General features: G+C 39.7%; 1 protein-coding gene across 5 annotated transcripts in view; it reads left to right on the top strand.

The window, feature by feature from the left end:
* dacha (dachshund a) overlaps positions 1-17,395 on the top strand; it is a 115,296-nt gene that overhangs the window by 44,847 nt on the left and 53,054 nt on the right. For all 5 annotated transcript variants that reach the window (XR_011977827.1, XM_072662107.1, XM_072662106.1 and 2 more), the window contains exon 2: positions 6,282-6,397. Coding sequence is in view for 4 of the 5 variants with exons in the window: in XM_072662107.1 (XP_072518208.1) it covers positions 6,282-6,397 (116 nt within the window). In the remaining variant the exon portion in view is untranslated. The remainder of the gene's footprint in view (positions 1-6,281; positions 6,398-17,395) is intronic.

Genomic DNA, 17,395 nt, shown 5'->3' with positions numbered 1-17,395 from the left:
ATATTACAATTAATATTACTTTATTACCTTGTCTGCATTGTTGATTATGGGGGTGTGGCATACACTACACACATACAATAATACACAACATTATAGGAGACTTACAAATTAGTACATTTGTGGTAAAAGTGATCTTTGCAGTTAAAGACAAAAGATCGCTATTAAGCCCCATTCTCTTCTTTAACTTTAAGCCAAACACATGATTTTTAACCAGACCCAACCAGAGCCAACCAGTAGGTGGTTGGAGACATTTGCTTTGATTTTTTTGGTGTTGCCTTGGTTACACCCGCCGCCCTCGGCCTGACTTTGCCTTAAAGCCAAGCTGGTAGTTACGCCTAACAATGGTCTTCATCAGACAATCGCCAATCAAGATAATGGAACACAGTGTGAGACTAGCCTGTGAAAAAAGAGAGACCCACATACACACTGCCTTGGCCAAAGTGCCTTGTCCAAATTAAAAGTGTTGGGGATATGGCTTTAATCCGCACCATATTGGATTGCTTTATAAAACGTTCAGTGCACTTACAGACAGAGTGACAGCTAAACAAATGTACATACAAGATAACAGCAGGTGTGACCTTGTATGTGTTGTCACGCAAGTACTTGTCTGTGAATGCTTATGTAAGTTGAGTGTGTTTTATCTGTAGTACATTTATCTAAAGCGAGTAGTGGTTAAAGCTGTAGTAAAGTAGTACATATTTGTGTTGTGTTTCTGACAACAGACATAAGGGCAAGTGCATTTTGACTGCTGTGAGATGAGAAGGGTGGGAGAACCCTAAATGCAGTTGTAGCCTGACCTCAGCATTAACCTTAGCCATGACCCAGTAATGGCTGTGTCCCGAATGACTGCCGCTGCCTACAAAGTGTCCTTTTATGACATCTGTGAGTAAAGCACTGCAGTGTTATTTGAACATTCTGTGAGTGAGGAGCATTGGCACATTTTAAGGAAAGCGCTCACTGTGGCCTTCCACAGACAGTATATTACAGGTAAGTTGTGAATGCGTGTTTGTGGATGTGGGTGTCATGTGTAGTGGGGTAGGGGTGATGGTAAGCAAGGCTGACATCTCATCAGGGGTCATGTGAGAGGATGGGGCTGGTCAGCATGAAGCAGGGTGGTTTAAAAGCAGTAGTTATTTTAGAGCCTGGTGCCCTCTTCTTTAATCCATCTTACAGCACATTACTCTCATTTTAGCTTTACCCTGAGTATATTATGAAAGTAGAAGTGTAGTTAAAAAACAGCATAATTTGTGACCAGGCTTCTGTACTTTTGTAATGTTTTTTATTTTATATTTATATTATTATTTATATTTTTGATATTCATAATAAGCATAAGTTAAAGGTGTGTGCATAGAAAAATCTACTTTTTTCAACTTTTTTATGTTTCTCATTTCATGAGAGTGAAGAATATGCATAACTCACCATGTTATTAAAAATGCAATTACATTTTACATTAGTGTAGTAAAACAAAAGTATTTAGTTTATTCTACTATCTTTCTTCCCAACTGATTGCAGCACTTTTCTTATGAGTATGAATATTAGTTTGTTTCCTCCAAACACATAGTGTGTGTATCATGGGGGGTGGCTTTCAGCAGTATTGGTTGAATGCATGGACATATGGAGACTGACTTCTCTTGGGCATCAGTGGGTACCAGGAGCCCCCCCCCCCTTCTTTCTCTCTCTCTCTCTCTCTCTCTCTCTCGGCTGGCACACTGGCAGCTCCTCTCCCTGGGATACTCAAGCCTTTCAAACATGAGTAATTGATGAATTGTATGCAATATGCAAATGTGAATGCATAAATCTCCTGACTGACAGCTTAATTTATGTGAGCCTTTAAGAATGCAGGATTAGATTTTAATTAAATATCTTCAAAGGCACCCTGACTTGTACATTTTTTCCCTCCCGCCTCAGCTGCCGCCTTTGTTGTTGCTTAAACCGCGTCCCATTAAAATTTTTGGTGAAATCTGATGTTCTCCCTCCGCACCCTCTTCAGCCCCCCACTTTTCCTCTACTTTCTCTGTTCTACCTCTGACTTTTAAACTGATTTCTGATCTAGTGTGAGAGCTATTAATATCTACACCTGTGCCAAAATACCAAAAGGTTTCAGCCCTAATATCCGTGTCACATAACCTTAGTCAAAGGGGTGTGTTTTATAGTGCAGTTCCTGAATAAGCCCGCCTCCTGCTTAGTTTTAGGCAGAAGAGCAGGTGTCGTTGGGGCATGAATATTGAATGAGGCCGTTTAAGAGATGACAAGGGCACATTTGCGAGGCTGCTGGGGGAATAGAAAGTGCTTAGTAACCCATTTTTCCACCGATTCCCCAGAACAGAGGCGCTCCGTCGCCGGGGAGCTGCGGCAGGAGAGTCGACTGACAGGGTTTTTCTTCTCTGGCGAGCAGAACCAGCAGCAACGTGTGAATGACTTTTCCCAGCCATCTGTTTCTCCAGCCCGATGGGACCGCAGCTCTGTGGGTGTGTGTGTGAGTGTGTGTGTCAGAGGGAGAGGGGGTGTATGCAAAAGTGCCTGAGTGTGTGTGTATGTATTCCTCGATCTGTCTTGACTGTGGGGAAGACTGCAGTGTAGGTTGCATTGTGGCTGTATGAAAATATCTGGGGGTTTAAGGACTGCCTGTGCTAGTTTAAATACACTTTCCTGCTTGATTCCTGCCTTGCAACTAAATTTTAGGACAGAGGTTAAGAATTATAGGAAGTCTTTTCTCGTAAAGTGTCATGCAAAAGTTTAATACCCTATATGAGAACATTGTAAGATAGTCTGTAATTCATTATATAAATGTACAAATAATAATTACTGTCACCTGAAATATATAGTAGTCTGTAAATGAGAATTTTGTTAGAGGCCTGATTTGGGTCTTGTCATTTTTAATTTGTTGCTCCATAGATGAAAATGTGTTGTATGAGATTATTTTATTAAGTAATTCCACAAATATATTACATGTAATACAATATATTCGTATAATTTAATGTTTCCTCTGAAAAATACTGTTTGGGTATTCGGGAGGGTTATGATTCCTGGTGGGCCAGTAATGCTTTAGGCTGATTACTGTGTGATCCCACACTAAATTAAAAATGTCAGCTTTTTTAAACATGTATTTGTAGTAAGTATATATTAGGAGTGTGAGAGAACGCATTCAAGTGGTACAGTCCTGCTTCGATAAGTGTAATTAGTCTAAGGGGTTTTATAGAGCAGACAGAGATTATTAAGTGTGAATCCTATGCTGGTTGACACAATTGGCAGTTGAATGGGCAGTTGGTAATATTGGTCTTTCAGTAATTTAAACAGTTTCTGGATTAAAATAATTTTCTGGAGTATGTAAGTGTACAGCATACATCTTAATAGAAAAAAAAGTTGAAGGTCTCTGTCTGTGAGGAGTTTGGTATGATCTCCCCGTGTTTGTGTGGCTTTCCTTGCGGTACTTCAGTTTTCTTTCACCCCTAAAAATCCACTTGGTATCTGACTTGGCTATGCTAAATTACCCCTAGATGTGAGTATGTGATTGAATTGTTGTGTGTGGTACCCTGAGATGTGCTGGTGCCTTGTCCATGGGCTGTTCCTGCCCTGTGCCCAATGATTCCCACCGCGACCCTGACCAGGAAGAAGCAGATAAGAAGATGCACATGCCCAGCACAAACACATATTGTACCAAGACAACAGTTTTAAAGTCCATCATATCATCAAAGCATCTGACTGAAGCATGTAGAGCTTGTCATTTTGTTCTTGGAAGTGAGAGGATGGGTCTGAATGTAAGGGAAGCACCTGTCGAGGGCAAGGAAAGGCTTGTTTGGCGTCTAACAATACCCAGCTAAAGAAGAAAATGGTTTTAAGAGTCCCGAGGGGGTTGAGCACAATTGTCTTTACCATAACAGAAACAAGTTTGCAGTGTGCACATTGCACAGGAGCGCGCCAAAGTGTGTTTGAGTCACACACTTTAATAGAAGTAAGGAGAAACTCTGACTCTGTGTATATTTGTATTGTATTTCTTATGCTATCTTTCCAATTTTAATTCCAAAATGATTGGATTTAGTCCATCCATATGTCTAGAATTATTTGAACAGTTCTACTACATATTCACTGCAGATATATTCCTTACAAACTCGACATGTTGTGGGTTTAGGTTGTAGAAATGACTTTAAGAAAAGACCTCAGAGCAAACAAAAAGAAAAGACCTGTAAACAAAAAGAACTCTCTCTGGAGGAAGCTGAACTTTTCCCTGTTTGTTTTCAAGCACAAGAGGAAAAGGCTGCTTAAGCAGGTGTGAAAGCGTTTCATGTATGTCTGATGGGCTAGTTTGCTAGAGATTTTAGCATGTTAGTAGAGTTATTTTTTTCCATCTCACTCTCAGGTGACCCCTGAGAACTCGACCCTGCCCCACCATGTTGTTTTTCAATTTGCTTTCCTCTTCGGAAATGGAGACTCAGTATTGGAACAGTGAGATGACTAATTATTTTCCAAGACCCTTCTACATGGAGTAAAACAACAGATTGTTCATAATAATACCATTTATTGCATACACCAAGCAGGGATCTGCACAGAGATCAGCAGACTAACACACGGACAAGCTAGTTTGGGCTTGAGCTGTTCCTTCCATGTTCATGCTAGAAAAAAATATTAATCCCACTGTAGTAGCATGAATGTAGTGTGCAAAAAGAATTACATAAAAAATCTTCTTAAGGCGCTGGCAGAAATTAACATTATAGTAGCAAAAGTAATTGCTAACAAAGTAGGAGTGCTCGAATCATTAATGATAACTGCCCATTACTGCACATTTCCAGAACATTCTATTAGAAAAACAGCCAATATAAATAACATTACTTACCCTTTGATTGGTCATACTGACAACTGAACGTGTAATGTTTATATAGTGAATTTATTGTATTTTAATGGAAAAGAATGAAATAAAATAGATATGCTGTGCAAAGTGTCTTAATGCCTTTACAGGTGTAAAAAAATCTCAGAACCTTTGACTTATGTTACTCATTAAGAACTGTCCCCCTATATGACAGCAAAGGACCTGCTCCTGCAGGTCCTTTGCTGTCAAATAGGGGGACACAAGAGCGGAGAAGTCATGGACTTGTTCTACCATGCATCATTGCTGAAGCCTGAAGTCTGAAAAAAATGGATATAGTTAGAATGTTGAAAAAGACATTTGATGAAAAGGACCACTGTTAAGCATGTTGATGGACCTGTTATGCTTTGGGGTTGTGTGGCAGCCAGTGGCACAGGAAACATTGCATGGGTATGTGAACGAATAGCAGATTCTAAAAGCAAATGAGACACAGTCAGTCAAGAAACTGAAGATAAAAATGTCTTCTACAACAGGACAGAACAGAAATCCTCAAAAAAAAAACATGCTGTGCCTAAAATCACAAAATATAAATGACTGACATATATATAGTGGGTGTAACTACTGACTTACACTTTGACTTTTTGCAGTTTGCAACAGTGTGTGTGTGTGTGTGTGTGTGTGTGTGTATGTTTGTATTGTAACAAGTAAAAGTCAAATATATGTTCCAGTGCCAGAGTGAGTGTGTGATGCTATGCGTATTTCGCTTTTTAAACTGTGTGTGTGTGTGTGTGTGTGTGTGTGTGTGTGCGCAAGTGTTTCTTGGAACCTGCAGGGAAGTTATCTCTCTGTCTCTTGTCTTATGAACTTGAGGAGAGAAATAGCATCACTCATCCTGCATCAGGCACCCTGCCCTACTAACAATATGCCTGCACAGCTTAGGATCCTTATCAGATCTTTCTTTCTCTCTCTCTCTCTCTCTCTCTCTCTCTCTCTCTCTCTCTCTCTCTCTCTCTCGCTTTCTCGCTCTCTCTGTCTTTCTCACCTTGAGGCATATGTTTTTCAAGGTGATCATTATCGTCTATGCACAGTTGTATAGCAGCTCCCTTCTGTAAAATCTCTCTCAGTGCATCTCTTACCTGCTGCTGTCCAACTGTGATTTTAAGAAGCGTGAGGAGTGGTGTATGTGTATAAGTGTGTGTGTGTTTGTGTGAGCATGTGTGAGTACACTTGAGTGCCACACTCAGCAGGCAGAGGAAGTATGATGAACAGTGTTAGGTTATACCTGATTACTCAAATTGTCCTTGTGGTTTAATGTATTCTGATAAACAAACAAACAAATGCAATTAGGTGACTGACTAATAGATTTGTTTTATTTTAACAAGAAACAAAGTGTTAATAACTGATATATTAAACATCAGCCTCTTGAACAACACAATAATTTCTCTTGCTATCTCTCTTCCCCCTCCCCCTCCCTCTCCAGCTCTCGTCCGGGCCGCCCTCCGAAGCGTTCCCTGGGGGTGACCATGCAGGACAGCTCTAGGCTCCTCCCCCACAGCGTTCACGGCCTCCTGTCGCCGGGTCTGCTCTCTCCTACAGGTAAATCCTGCTCTCGCTCAGAACACCAAGACCTCTTTACTGCTATAAATACACACTGGCCGCTCGCCTCCGTCCACAGTGATTTATATACTCCAATGGAGGCTCAGTCAAAAGTAGCCAAACCCTCAGTATGACAGGTCAGTTTCGTTACATCTGCAGGTTGCATTCCATTTTATGCTTTTTTTTTTTTTTGATCCAAAGAGTATTAAAAAAGTGTTTTTCCTTTTCATCTATGCCATCTTTTTTTTCTCTCTCTCTCCTTCCCCCTCTTCCTCCCACACCTCTAGCTTCTGCAAATCAGCTCGTATTGATTTTTTCCTTCTGTCCTTCACTGGCCACCATTGCCTCTCAAACAGAGGTTAAACTATTGGATTTCTGATGGCCCCCCTTTTCCCTTCTAACGCACACATTTGCTCTTCTCTTTCTCTCTCTCTCTCTCTTACTCTCACTCTTTGCTTCCCCCCTTCATTTTCTCCTTGTCCATCCCTTACTTTGTCTTGCATCTCTCTTTCTCTACTTTCAGAATCTTTTATTCTGTCTCTTCTGTTCTGTTCACTTTTACATGACTAGTAGTGAATAGTCCATAGTTCTGCTCTTCCTCACGTATGTATGTGCATTCACTCACTTGTGCACACACACTTGTCTCGTTGAACCATACAAACCCCTGTCTTTGATAAGTGTACCCACCGTGTGCTACTTTCCTCTTCCTCGTTACGTTCCGTTTGCCTCGTTCCCTCGGCTCCTTCAAATTGCTGACGGTAGCGGCAATTTGGCCGTACAATGGCCGGTGCTGCCATCGATCGGCACGGCACGAGTAGTCAGTTAGCCGGCCGCGCTGATTGATTTCAGATGACTCCTGTTATTATTTCTGCTGGCCATGGGCAGGGGGAAGGAGCTATTTAAAATGTACATCCACATTTCCCTCCATCCCCTTGGGCTCATCTCTAGGGACGTCAGGACGTTCACAATCATCTCCATACAAGAGGAAAAAAGTTTGAGTGTCAGATATGGTGAATATAAGTGCATTCTTCTTAATAGTACTACTTGATATTAAGATAAATTTGAATATAAGAACAGTTTTAAGAATACTACATATTTATTTGCGAATCCTGTATGCATTCAGAAAAAAAGCTATAGTACTTGGAAAGAAAAAAGAAGCGTACCACACAAGGGCCGTCATTTGGTTAAAATCAATTATTTATTATTTAAGTTATTTATGGTAACAAAGTGTTACAAACTGTATTTATGAATGCATCAGTTTTGTTTATGTAATTTTATGTAAAACAAATTGTTTTGGAGTGGATTGGGTGAATATGAAGCAAAAGGTTTCGTTTAAGTAGATCTAGAGTGGTTAAACAACAGGACAACGACAATAATATCTAAAGTTATTCTTTAGACATTATCTTATTGAAGGAGGAATGTGCAGCTTTAATATGCTTCTATGGGAATTTCAGTGTTATGTTCGCAACAACTGTGTTGCACACTCACCCCCACACAGGCTTGTACTGCAGCAGTCTTCAGCTGTTGTTTGTTTATGGGTCTTTTTGCCTTCTGTTTTGTCTTTAGAAAGTAAAAAGCATGCTCTATTGAGTTGTGGTCAGGGTGCCAGTCTACCAGTTTTGTAGCTTTTGACTGAATTTGAGGATAAATGAGGATATAAATGTATACCCCTTTATTAGCAGTCACATCATCAGTAAACATCAGTGACCCAGTTATGTTGGCAGCCATACATACCCATGCCATAACAGTGCCTCCATCATGCTTGACAGATAATGTAGTATGCTTTGGATAATGAACCTCTCTTTACCTTCTTTCATCTGTACAGATAATCTTTTTTGAGAACTAGGCAGGCTAACTAACAGGCTTTTTCTAGATATTATCTGATCTGACTTTTCTATTAAATGTTTCTATTGTTTTCCATCTTGAAGTAAAATCTCTGATTTTGACCACTTGAATGGCCCACCATCGAATAGTTACTGAATAATACATCTAAGTGTGTAATAAGCCTTGGAGTGTTAAGGGGATACATTCAGGAAGGCATCTCTGGATTGTAGACTTTGACAACAATACGCCTACATCCTTTAGAATGTTTTTGACTAGATGCTGTGAAGACCACCAAAGAAAGAAATCAACATCCATCTACTTTGTTTTCTGATGTCTTCCAGAATGTTTAGTGTTGCTAAATTGTTAATTTGGCCAGGTTTCTGCTATATCTCTTAAAGATTTGATTCGTTTTTGAGGCCTAATAATGGCCCCCTTCACTTGCACTGACACCTCTTTGGACCGCATAATAAGATAACAGCTACTAAATGTAAATTTCATGCTACTAAATGTAAAGTTCACTCGGAATTAACTCCAGACCTTTTATGCCATTCATTTGTCATAAAGTAAGGAGGTAACAGGTCACACATGAACTGGCAACGAAACTGTCCAAAACTTGTAGGCCTGTGAAACTGAAGGGGCCATGTAAAAAAATCCAAATGCAATATTTTTTACTAAAGCTAAACTTGCATCACATCTTGATTGCTTTATTTCAGATTGTGAAGGTGTACAGAGGATCTGACCTTACTGTATAATGTATGTGTACATATATACATATATATATATATATAATATATATATATATATATATATATATATATATATATATATATATATATATATATATATAGTTTAATTGTAAATGATTGTAAAACAACATTAGATGGTCTAATTAGTTTTTTTTGTAGAGTGTATGCTACATATAGTAAAAGATTATCCAGGGTCCTGCAAGAGAAATAATCACTTAGAAAAGTAATTTAGTTAAATTCTAAAAATAGATCATATCCATTTTAGTTACTAAAGTTACTTATTTTCCACAAGGTGGTTTAACATCTACACAAAATTATAAAATATATACAAAAATATCCTTTTTTAAATAGATTTTATTTAAAAAAAAAAAAGAAATATGTAAAGAAAGAAAGAAAAAATGCTGCATTTTAGGTTTTTAGGTGCTTTTTGAGTGCTCTGTCTTCCACGGTGTGGCCAACCCAGCAGCAGATTTAGATCAGAGTTGTCATTTAATTATTAGCAGCAATTTGGGCTGTTATTTTCACCTAATGCTGTAATTAGCGAGAACAAAGTGGCAGGCTTGGCTTGCCCAGCACAGTTCAGTAGTGGATATCAATGCTCGGCATCATTCTCAGAGAGAGAACAAGAGAGAGAGAGAGGGGAAGACAGAGAGAGACAGGGAGAGAGAGAGAGAGAGAGAGAGAGAAGTGAGTCTTAGGAGAGTAAGAGCAGTCTTTTTTTTAATTTTCACTCTTTCTCAAAGCTCTTTGAGGAGAGTGGGGAGTTGTTGAAAAGGGGGAGGAGAGGAAGAGCAAAATGAACGTTGTTGTGGGGTTTGTCTTGCACTAGTTTGCTGGATTGCTGTTGACAGAAACATCATAAGCCCATGGCACTCTGGGGAGCGCAGCTAACAGTGGGACACAGGAGAGAGAGAGAGATAGACTGAAATCTATTCAGAGGCATTTTTCTCCACTCCCCTACCTCTATTCTTGTACACATGCTGAACACAGTATACACACATAAGTCTGGCTTGAACACAGATGTCTGTTATCTTTTTAGCCCTCTAAGCTCTTTTCCTTTTTCACAGTATGTAGTTTACATAGTAGACTAGAACACATTTGACAGCACATGAGCTACAGCTGTAGGAGTAACCTTTAGCTGCCTCAGTAGTTCCAGAATAGTGAGTATTTTGCAGTTGTTTGACTTTCACAGACTTCGCTCACTGGCTGGGTCTGTTCATGCTCCAATCCCAGGACAACTGCTGATAACAGATAACTGATGGCCCACAGTGATGTAAAATGTCAGGGAAAGGACACCTGCACTCTCACTTGCTCTACTCTCTCTCTCGCTCTCTCTGTCTCTCTTTCAGATGTAACATTGACAGTGAAACTCACACATACACATTTTTATGAATTCACTTTCACACTTTTCTGTACATATAGACTCTCTCTCTCTCTCTCTCTATGACTCTCTATATGACTCTCTCACACTCTTTCTCTGTAGGTGAAAACAATTGCAGGGCTGGATGGTGACTTTGATGAATGACAGGTCCCAGTGGGGACTGGTCTCTCCATCTGCTTATCCCCCCACACACGTACACCCCCACCCTACACACACTCTCTTTCACGCACACATACACACATGCACACAGACATTTCAGTAGGTCCAGGATTATTTAAAACTACTTCATGTCTCACTTTCTCACTATTACACCTGTAGATGGACACACTCATACACACACAGGCATTCACAATTCTTTTTGGGCCGTTGCATAGGGAGAATGTTTGTGAGTTTGATTTTTAGTTCATACTCCCACATCTTCCCCTTTTACCTGTTCGCTCTGCTTAAAACCTTTTGTAACACATATTTGTCTGAAGAGGTTAAGTGTGTTTGTCTGTGTGTGTGTGTGTGTGTGTGTGTGTGTGTGTGATGAGAGAGCAGGGATAAATAAAACATGGAGATCTGTTTAGTGACATATGGGCAAGCCTAGCATTGCTCCTGCATTCTAATGAAGTTGAGCCTTTCACAAACATACACACACACACACACACACACACACACACACACACACACACACAGATAAGAGAGAGAGAGAGAGAGAGAGAGAGAGAGAGAGAGCTGCCAGGAATATAGATATCAACAAAAAGCAGTCAGCATGGTGTATTTACATTTGTCGAAATCTATGTTTCTGTCTTTCTGTCCATAGCAGAATTTTGTCATTTTGTTATTCTGACACCACATCATTTATGGAGCACGTTCACACAGGTACAAAAGCAACATGTTACAATTCACCATAAAAAAGATTCACTGGTAAAATTACATCGCTGTGTTTAGAGACATTTGTTGAAATTTTTCCCCCACCTAGGTAGACAGATAGACAGATTACAGTTCAAAATAGCACCAAGCCCTCCTGTAAAACATGCAGACGCATACACGCTTATATCTCCCTGGGTGCATAGGTGGGTGGCCCACAATCCCCATTTAATGAAGGCTATGTTTCATAGGCAGGAGGGGGGTTGTTTTATTTTTATTATTTTTTATTTAGATCACAGAGCGGACCGTGCATCTTCAAACACTCTCTCAGGAGTCGTTTGAATAGCTCATCATTATTACAAGAAGAGCCTGTAAAAAAACAAAGACATAATAATTACGAGAGCGCACACTTATTCAGAGATGGTGAGGGGAGAAAGAGGGAAAGCGAAAGGGGTGGGGGGAGAGAATCGCTAAGTGCTCATTTCCATCGCTCTTGTGAAGAAGACAAGCCTGGCTGCTTCCCTTTGAGTTCCCATTACTTCTCCTTCGGTTCCTCCATTGATCTGCTAAGCAGAGTTGAGTGGACAGGAAAGAACAAGACCTCTTTTTCTTTTCCTTTTCTTCAAACGATTTGTCCTCCTCCACAAATAAACATCCTTTCACCTGGCCCCAGAGGTAAACATGGCTAAGAAATGTTCGGCTTGTACAGTTTTATGAATTCTGCTATTTGCTTAAGTCAAAAAGCTAATCCTTTGTCTTAAAGCTACAGTTTGTAGGTTGTTAGGTTGCCATAGTCATGACATCATTGACATTTCACATGCTCAACTATATAATACAGATGGGTGATCGTATCATGATAATATCAGCACAAAATGTATTAAAAAAGTATTAAATGAAAAAATAAATGCAAATTTTAAAGCTTTTTAAAGGTGTCCTTTGATATTAAGTATGCGACTTGGGTTTGGGCTAATGAAAAAAAATACTAAGCTCTGCTTTTATTGACTGGTTTATGGCATATTGACAGCCGCATTTCATAGCCTAGCAAAACAAACAAAAAAAAGCCTAGCCTGGAATTGTTTTTAGACCTGTAACAAGAACATTGTACTATTCTATTATTCCTAAGTTTTGCTAGATGTGTGTTGCTGTCCTCTCTGGGTCTTCTCAGTGTCTTGTCAGTCTCCAGTCTGCATGGTGTATGGTTAGCCAGATAAGGAGATTATATAAGGGTCTGGTAGGATTGTGCATGTAGCTAGATGAGGAGATTATAGTAGGGTCTGGTAGGATTATGTGGTTAGCTAGATGGGGAGATTGTAGTAAGGTCTGGTAGGGTTATGTGGTTAGCAAGATGGGGAGTTGTAGTAAGATCTGGTAGGGTTATGTGGTTAGCTAAATTGTGAGGTTGTAGTAAGGTCTGGTAGGGTTATGTGGTTAGCTAAATGGTGAGATTGTAGTAAGGTCTAGTAGGGTTATTTAGTTAGCTAGATGGGGAGATTGAAGTAAGTTCTGTTAGGGTTATATACTTAGCTAGATGAGGAGACTGTAGGGCTGATAGGGCTCTGCTCGCAGCCATCGCATGCATGTATGTACATTTGGAACCAAGACAGCAATGAGTTTGAATGAGGACATAGTATGCACACAGTATGCCATGATGGTACAATTAAAAAAGGCTAAACAAGTATGGCTTCTTTGTAAGAATTGCCAGGAGAAAGCCTCTTCTTCTTGCAAAACAGACGAGACCATAAGGGAAAAGTTTGGGTATACTGCATAGCGCCAAAAACCAAACACAGCATATCAGCACAAAGACCCCATATCAGCTGTCAAGCATTGTGGTGGAGCGGTGAACATTTGGGCTTGTTTTGCCTGAAAGAGAAAAGAATCAAGGTGTTGCAATGTCCAGCCCTCAACCCTATTGAAATGCGGTTTGAAGTGACGGAAGCTTAAGAGACCTGTGCATAAACAAATTCCCACAAACATTATTAAAACTGAAGCAATGTTGTAAAGATGAGTGGCCTGATGCTCCAGAGCAATGTGACAGACTGATAATTGCTATTGATTCATGGGGTGTACTTATTTTTCTCATGTGGCTTTTGCATTTTGCCCTATTTGTTGTTAAAACAAATAATGACAAGGTGGAATCTTTTGTGTGTTGTTGTTCACCTGATGCTGTGTTAACCTAAATTTAAGACGTGCTATAATTTTAAGGACCAGATGTTTTTTGTTTTGTCCTTATACGTACAACTTTAGAAGAGGGTGTATTTTCCTTTTCCTATGACTGTATATATATAAACATAGCACAAAAAGTAAGCACATATGTGTTTGGTAGATTATTTCTTTGTTGTAACAATGCTTCTTGGCAATAAATCTTATACTTTTGGAAAGACTGTTAATTTCCCTTTGGTGCCACATTTGAACGGAACATGCATTTGTGGGATAAGCAGCAGAGCTGAGTGGTTTGCGCCCATAAAAGAAATGCCAAATCCTCTCTGCCAATGCCAAACAGCTTATTCTGCCATTGACTCATTTGATGTTTGGTAGACTGTATGATGAAGTTTGAAGAAACAAGACATATTGGCAATTTATTCATTTAACAAACAGGAGGCTTTGTAGCATGTGGAAGAACCATACACATACCTCCTCATTCTGATCACCAGCATGGTCACACCCTGCTGTGGGATGGCATCCCATTTTTCAACCAGTATTTGTCGCAATTCAGCCAGTGTAGTTGTGTTGGTCACTATGGCACAAACAGCACGCCCAAGCTGATCCCACAAGTGTTCAATGGAGTTGAGGTCAGGAGTGCTGGCAGTCTTTGCAACCCTGACAGCAAATCTGTAGCCTAAATGCTGAGTGAGGAAACGTTCTTCCTGGGGTGTCGTTTCTTGGGAAGCCCACTTCGCAGCCTATCTCTGACATCCCCTGTTACATGGAACTTGGTCTTCAATTTGGAGATGATACTAGGACTAAATAATACTGCAACTTGGTTTTGCAGAACACCAGCTTAAAGTTAAGATTATATGTACTATATGTACAAAGGTATGCTTATAGTCATACCAATTACCTGTATTACCAAAGTCAACCTTATTGCATGTCATCAGATCAGTCAAACGTGTCATGCCAGTTCTTGGAGTAGACACCAACTGACCACTGTAGCAGGGCCTATGCTTACAGGTACTGCCAATCTGCCTGGGGCTACCAGAAGCCCAAAACAAGTGTCAATAGCAACAGCAAAATAAGGTGTTTGGCAATGGCTGAGAAGATTTGCCAAGTTGTTCATGGGCACAACCCACATACTCCGCTCTACTGCTCATCCCACAAATGCATGTTCCTTACAAATGTGGCACTATTTTAAAGGAAAGTTAACAGGCTTTCAATAAGATCTATTGCTATGAAGCATTGTTACAACAAGGAAATAATCTACTAAACACTGATATAATGCTAATATAAATATATACACTGACATACATAAACTGGTTAGGTTAGCACAAGCAGTTTTACATGTAATTACATGTAACTGTAATGACAGGTTGGCAACAGGCTAATATGCCAGTGCTGGCTGAACAGACATTCTTTGTGCCTTGACAGAAATCAGAGAAATTTTTTTTTTTTTGAAGGCTTGCAGTTCTATATTAAGATTATATGCACTATATGTACAAAGATATGCTAATAGTCATACCAATTACCTGTAATGCATGCACTACGAACTTAATTCAGTTTTTTTCTTCAAAGTCAACCTTATTGCATGTCATCTTTGAGGAATGAATAGTTATTGAGATGTCCACCTACTCTTTCAATGATATGATATTCATCAGTCTGTTTGTCATCCACTGGCCTCCTTATCATAGCAGCGCTTGGCAGTGCTAGCTCTATAATTAGCCGCTTAATTAGCAAAGGGGACTTGATTGACAGTTTGGAGTCAGTGACTTGCGCTCCTGTGTGTGTGTGTTGGACGTGTATGTTACTGCTATGAGCAACGCATTAAGACTCCCCTCACTCCCCACCTGAACTGCATGCTTAAACCTCTTACACTAACACTAGTCAATCCTGGTATGCCAGTGATAGGATTAGTTATGCTGGATTACCTACATGCTAGTCTATCCCAAAGACATACCTCAATCTGCTACCTCAGGCTCAGATCTCCTGTAAGACCTGTAACCTCATTATTTCAATCAGTGAGGGCGGCTGGGGCTAATAATCTTCGCTACTTGTGCTGCAGTGTTTTTGGAATGAAGTTACAAATTAATGCTAAATGTAATAATTAGCCATGTGTGAAGAGATGTGACATGGAGGATAATTGGTGTACATAAAATCCTGCATATGAAAGAGATTTCACAACCCACTCTGGTGATGAGAAGCGATGAAATGTGCACTTTTATGCTGGGAATCTCAGTTCTACTAAATTTCAAAGATGTTCTCCTGGATTTACATCCAGTGACTGCAAAGGCCACTGAAGGCCACTGAACTCATTGTCATGTTCATAAAACCAGTTTTGTCATGAAGGGATGTACATGGTCAGCAACAATACTAAATATGCTGTGACAGTGATCATTTATATCAACAGGCCCAAAGTGTGCCCAGAAAATATTTCCCACTATTACACCATCATCACCAGCCTGGACTGTTGACACAAGGCAGTTTGAGTGGGTCAATGGGTTCATGTGGTTGGTGCCACATTCTGACATCGACACCAACAGTCATATAAATAAATGAATATAAAAGTGTACTTATTACTACAGATTGGGGCTGTATAAAAATATTGATAGACTTAAATATTGCAATAATATGTTTTACAATACTGATTTTTAATGAATAGAAAACACATCACACACCAAGTACAACACTGCTTAACACCTTTAACTTTAAACCTTGGTCGCTGTTAAGCAGTGTTGTACTTGGTGTGTGGTATGTTTTTTTATACTGTGACAGTTTTTCTAAAATCACAATATAAATTTCCATGCTTACAGTGTTGCAATAAATCACAGTATATTGGATCAAAACCCCTTAATCAGGATACCTATCGTATCGCCAGGTTGTTGCTAATACACAGTCCTACTACAGACAAGCATACTAAGTTTTAATGTTATAATAATAAAAAAAAAACATATGTAACAGTTTTTAATTCGTTTGGTTCAGTTCAGAGTTTGATTTTATATTCTACATTTGGGTATGACTAGTGCTCTGCATCAAGAGACTATATGAATGATATGTCTAAGTCAATTATTCATCCCAACACCTGGAGCAAAAAGATGCTTGCGCTCAAAACAGGACCAGAAATAGTCTGCTCTCTGTTTGAAGGACACACACACAGACATGGCACACACACAGAGCGCTTTCTGAACATGCGTGCAGATAGTTTCACTCCACACACACACACACACCTAAAAAAGCCCTCTCTGCATCCTTCAGCTAGCTCTATTAATTTTGACAGTGCAGTATGTAAATGGCTATTTTAGTGCTTACTCTGCTACTTAGCCTCGTATTGGCCACGTTGACATTTCCATCCCTTAAAAAAAAGACCAAGGAAAAAAGGGGAGAATGTCAATAGTGTATCAATAAAGTCGTGCTAATTTTTACATGCTGTCCTCAGGTTTGCCCTCATCTGCAAATTTCTCTTTTTTTCTCCCTCTTTCCCTTGACATCAAAGTTCAGGATCTGACTCTCTTAATCTGGTATTAAAATGAATAAAGGGGTGACCTTGTCCAAATTAATAAGTCAGTGGTGAAACGCGCTTTCAACGTTCAGAAAGGTTACACAAAGGTTAGCCTTCAAGCACAGCAGTGTGCCTTAGAGAGAGAGTGAGTAAGGGAGAGAGAGAAAGAGAGAGAGAGGTGCTCTCTCTGTCTTTGTTCTTTTCCTTAAGATGACTTCTTGCTCTATACTTTTGTTCATGGGACACAGGAGCACCTTTTTCTCCTCTTTCACCTCCCTTCATCCTTCCTTCAAACCACTCTCTATCTCTTATGAAGTTTTTGCCTCAGTATCAGTAAAGGATATTGTGTTGTGTAAATGTGTATTGTGTATGTATGTATGTATATATGGCACATTGGAGGGGCCTTCTGTACTCTCAGTCCTTCAGTGCGCTTTTATTTATTGTACTGACAGCTAGTGTCAATGCTTCATTGCCTTTTGGATACCTGGACCATGGCACACACACACACACACACACACACACACACGTAAAAATAAACTCTTGGAGGG

The sequence above is a fragment of the Salminus brasiliensis genome, chromosome 18 (genome assembly GCF_030463535.1).
Source record: "Salminus brasiliensis chromosome 18, fSalBra1.hap2, whole genome shotgun sequence".
In the NCBI taxonomy this organism is placed as follows: domain Eukaryota; kingdom Metazoa; phylum Chordata; class Actinopteri; order Characiformes; family Bryconidae; genus Salminus; species Salminus brasiliensis.
Note: the sequence above shows the minus strand (reverse complement) of the source record. Positions and strands in the feature narration are given on the sequence as shown.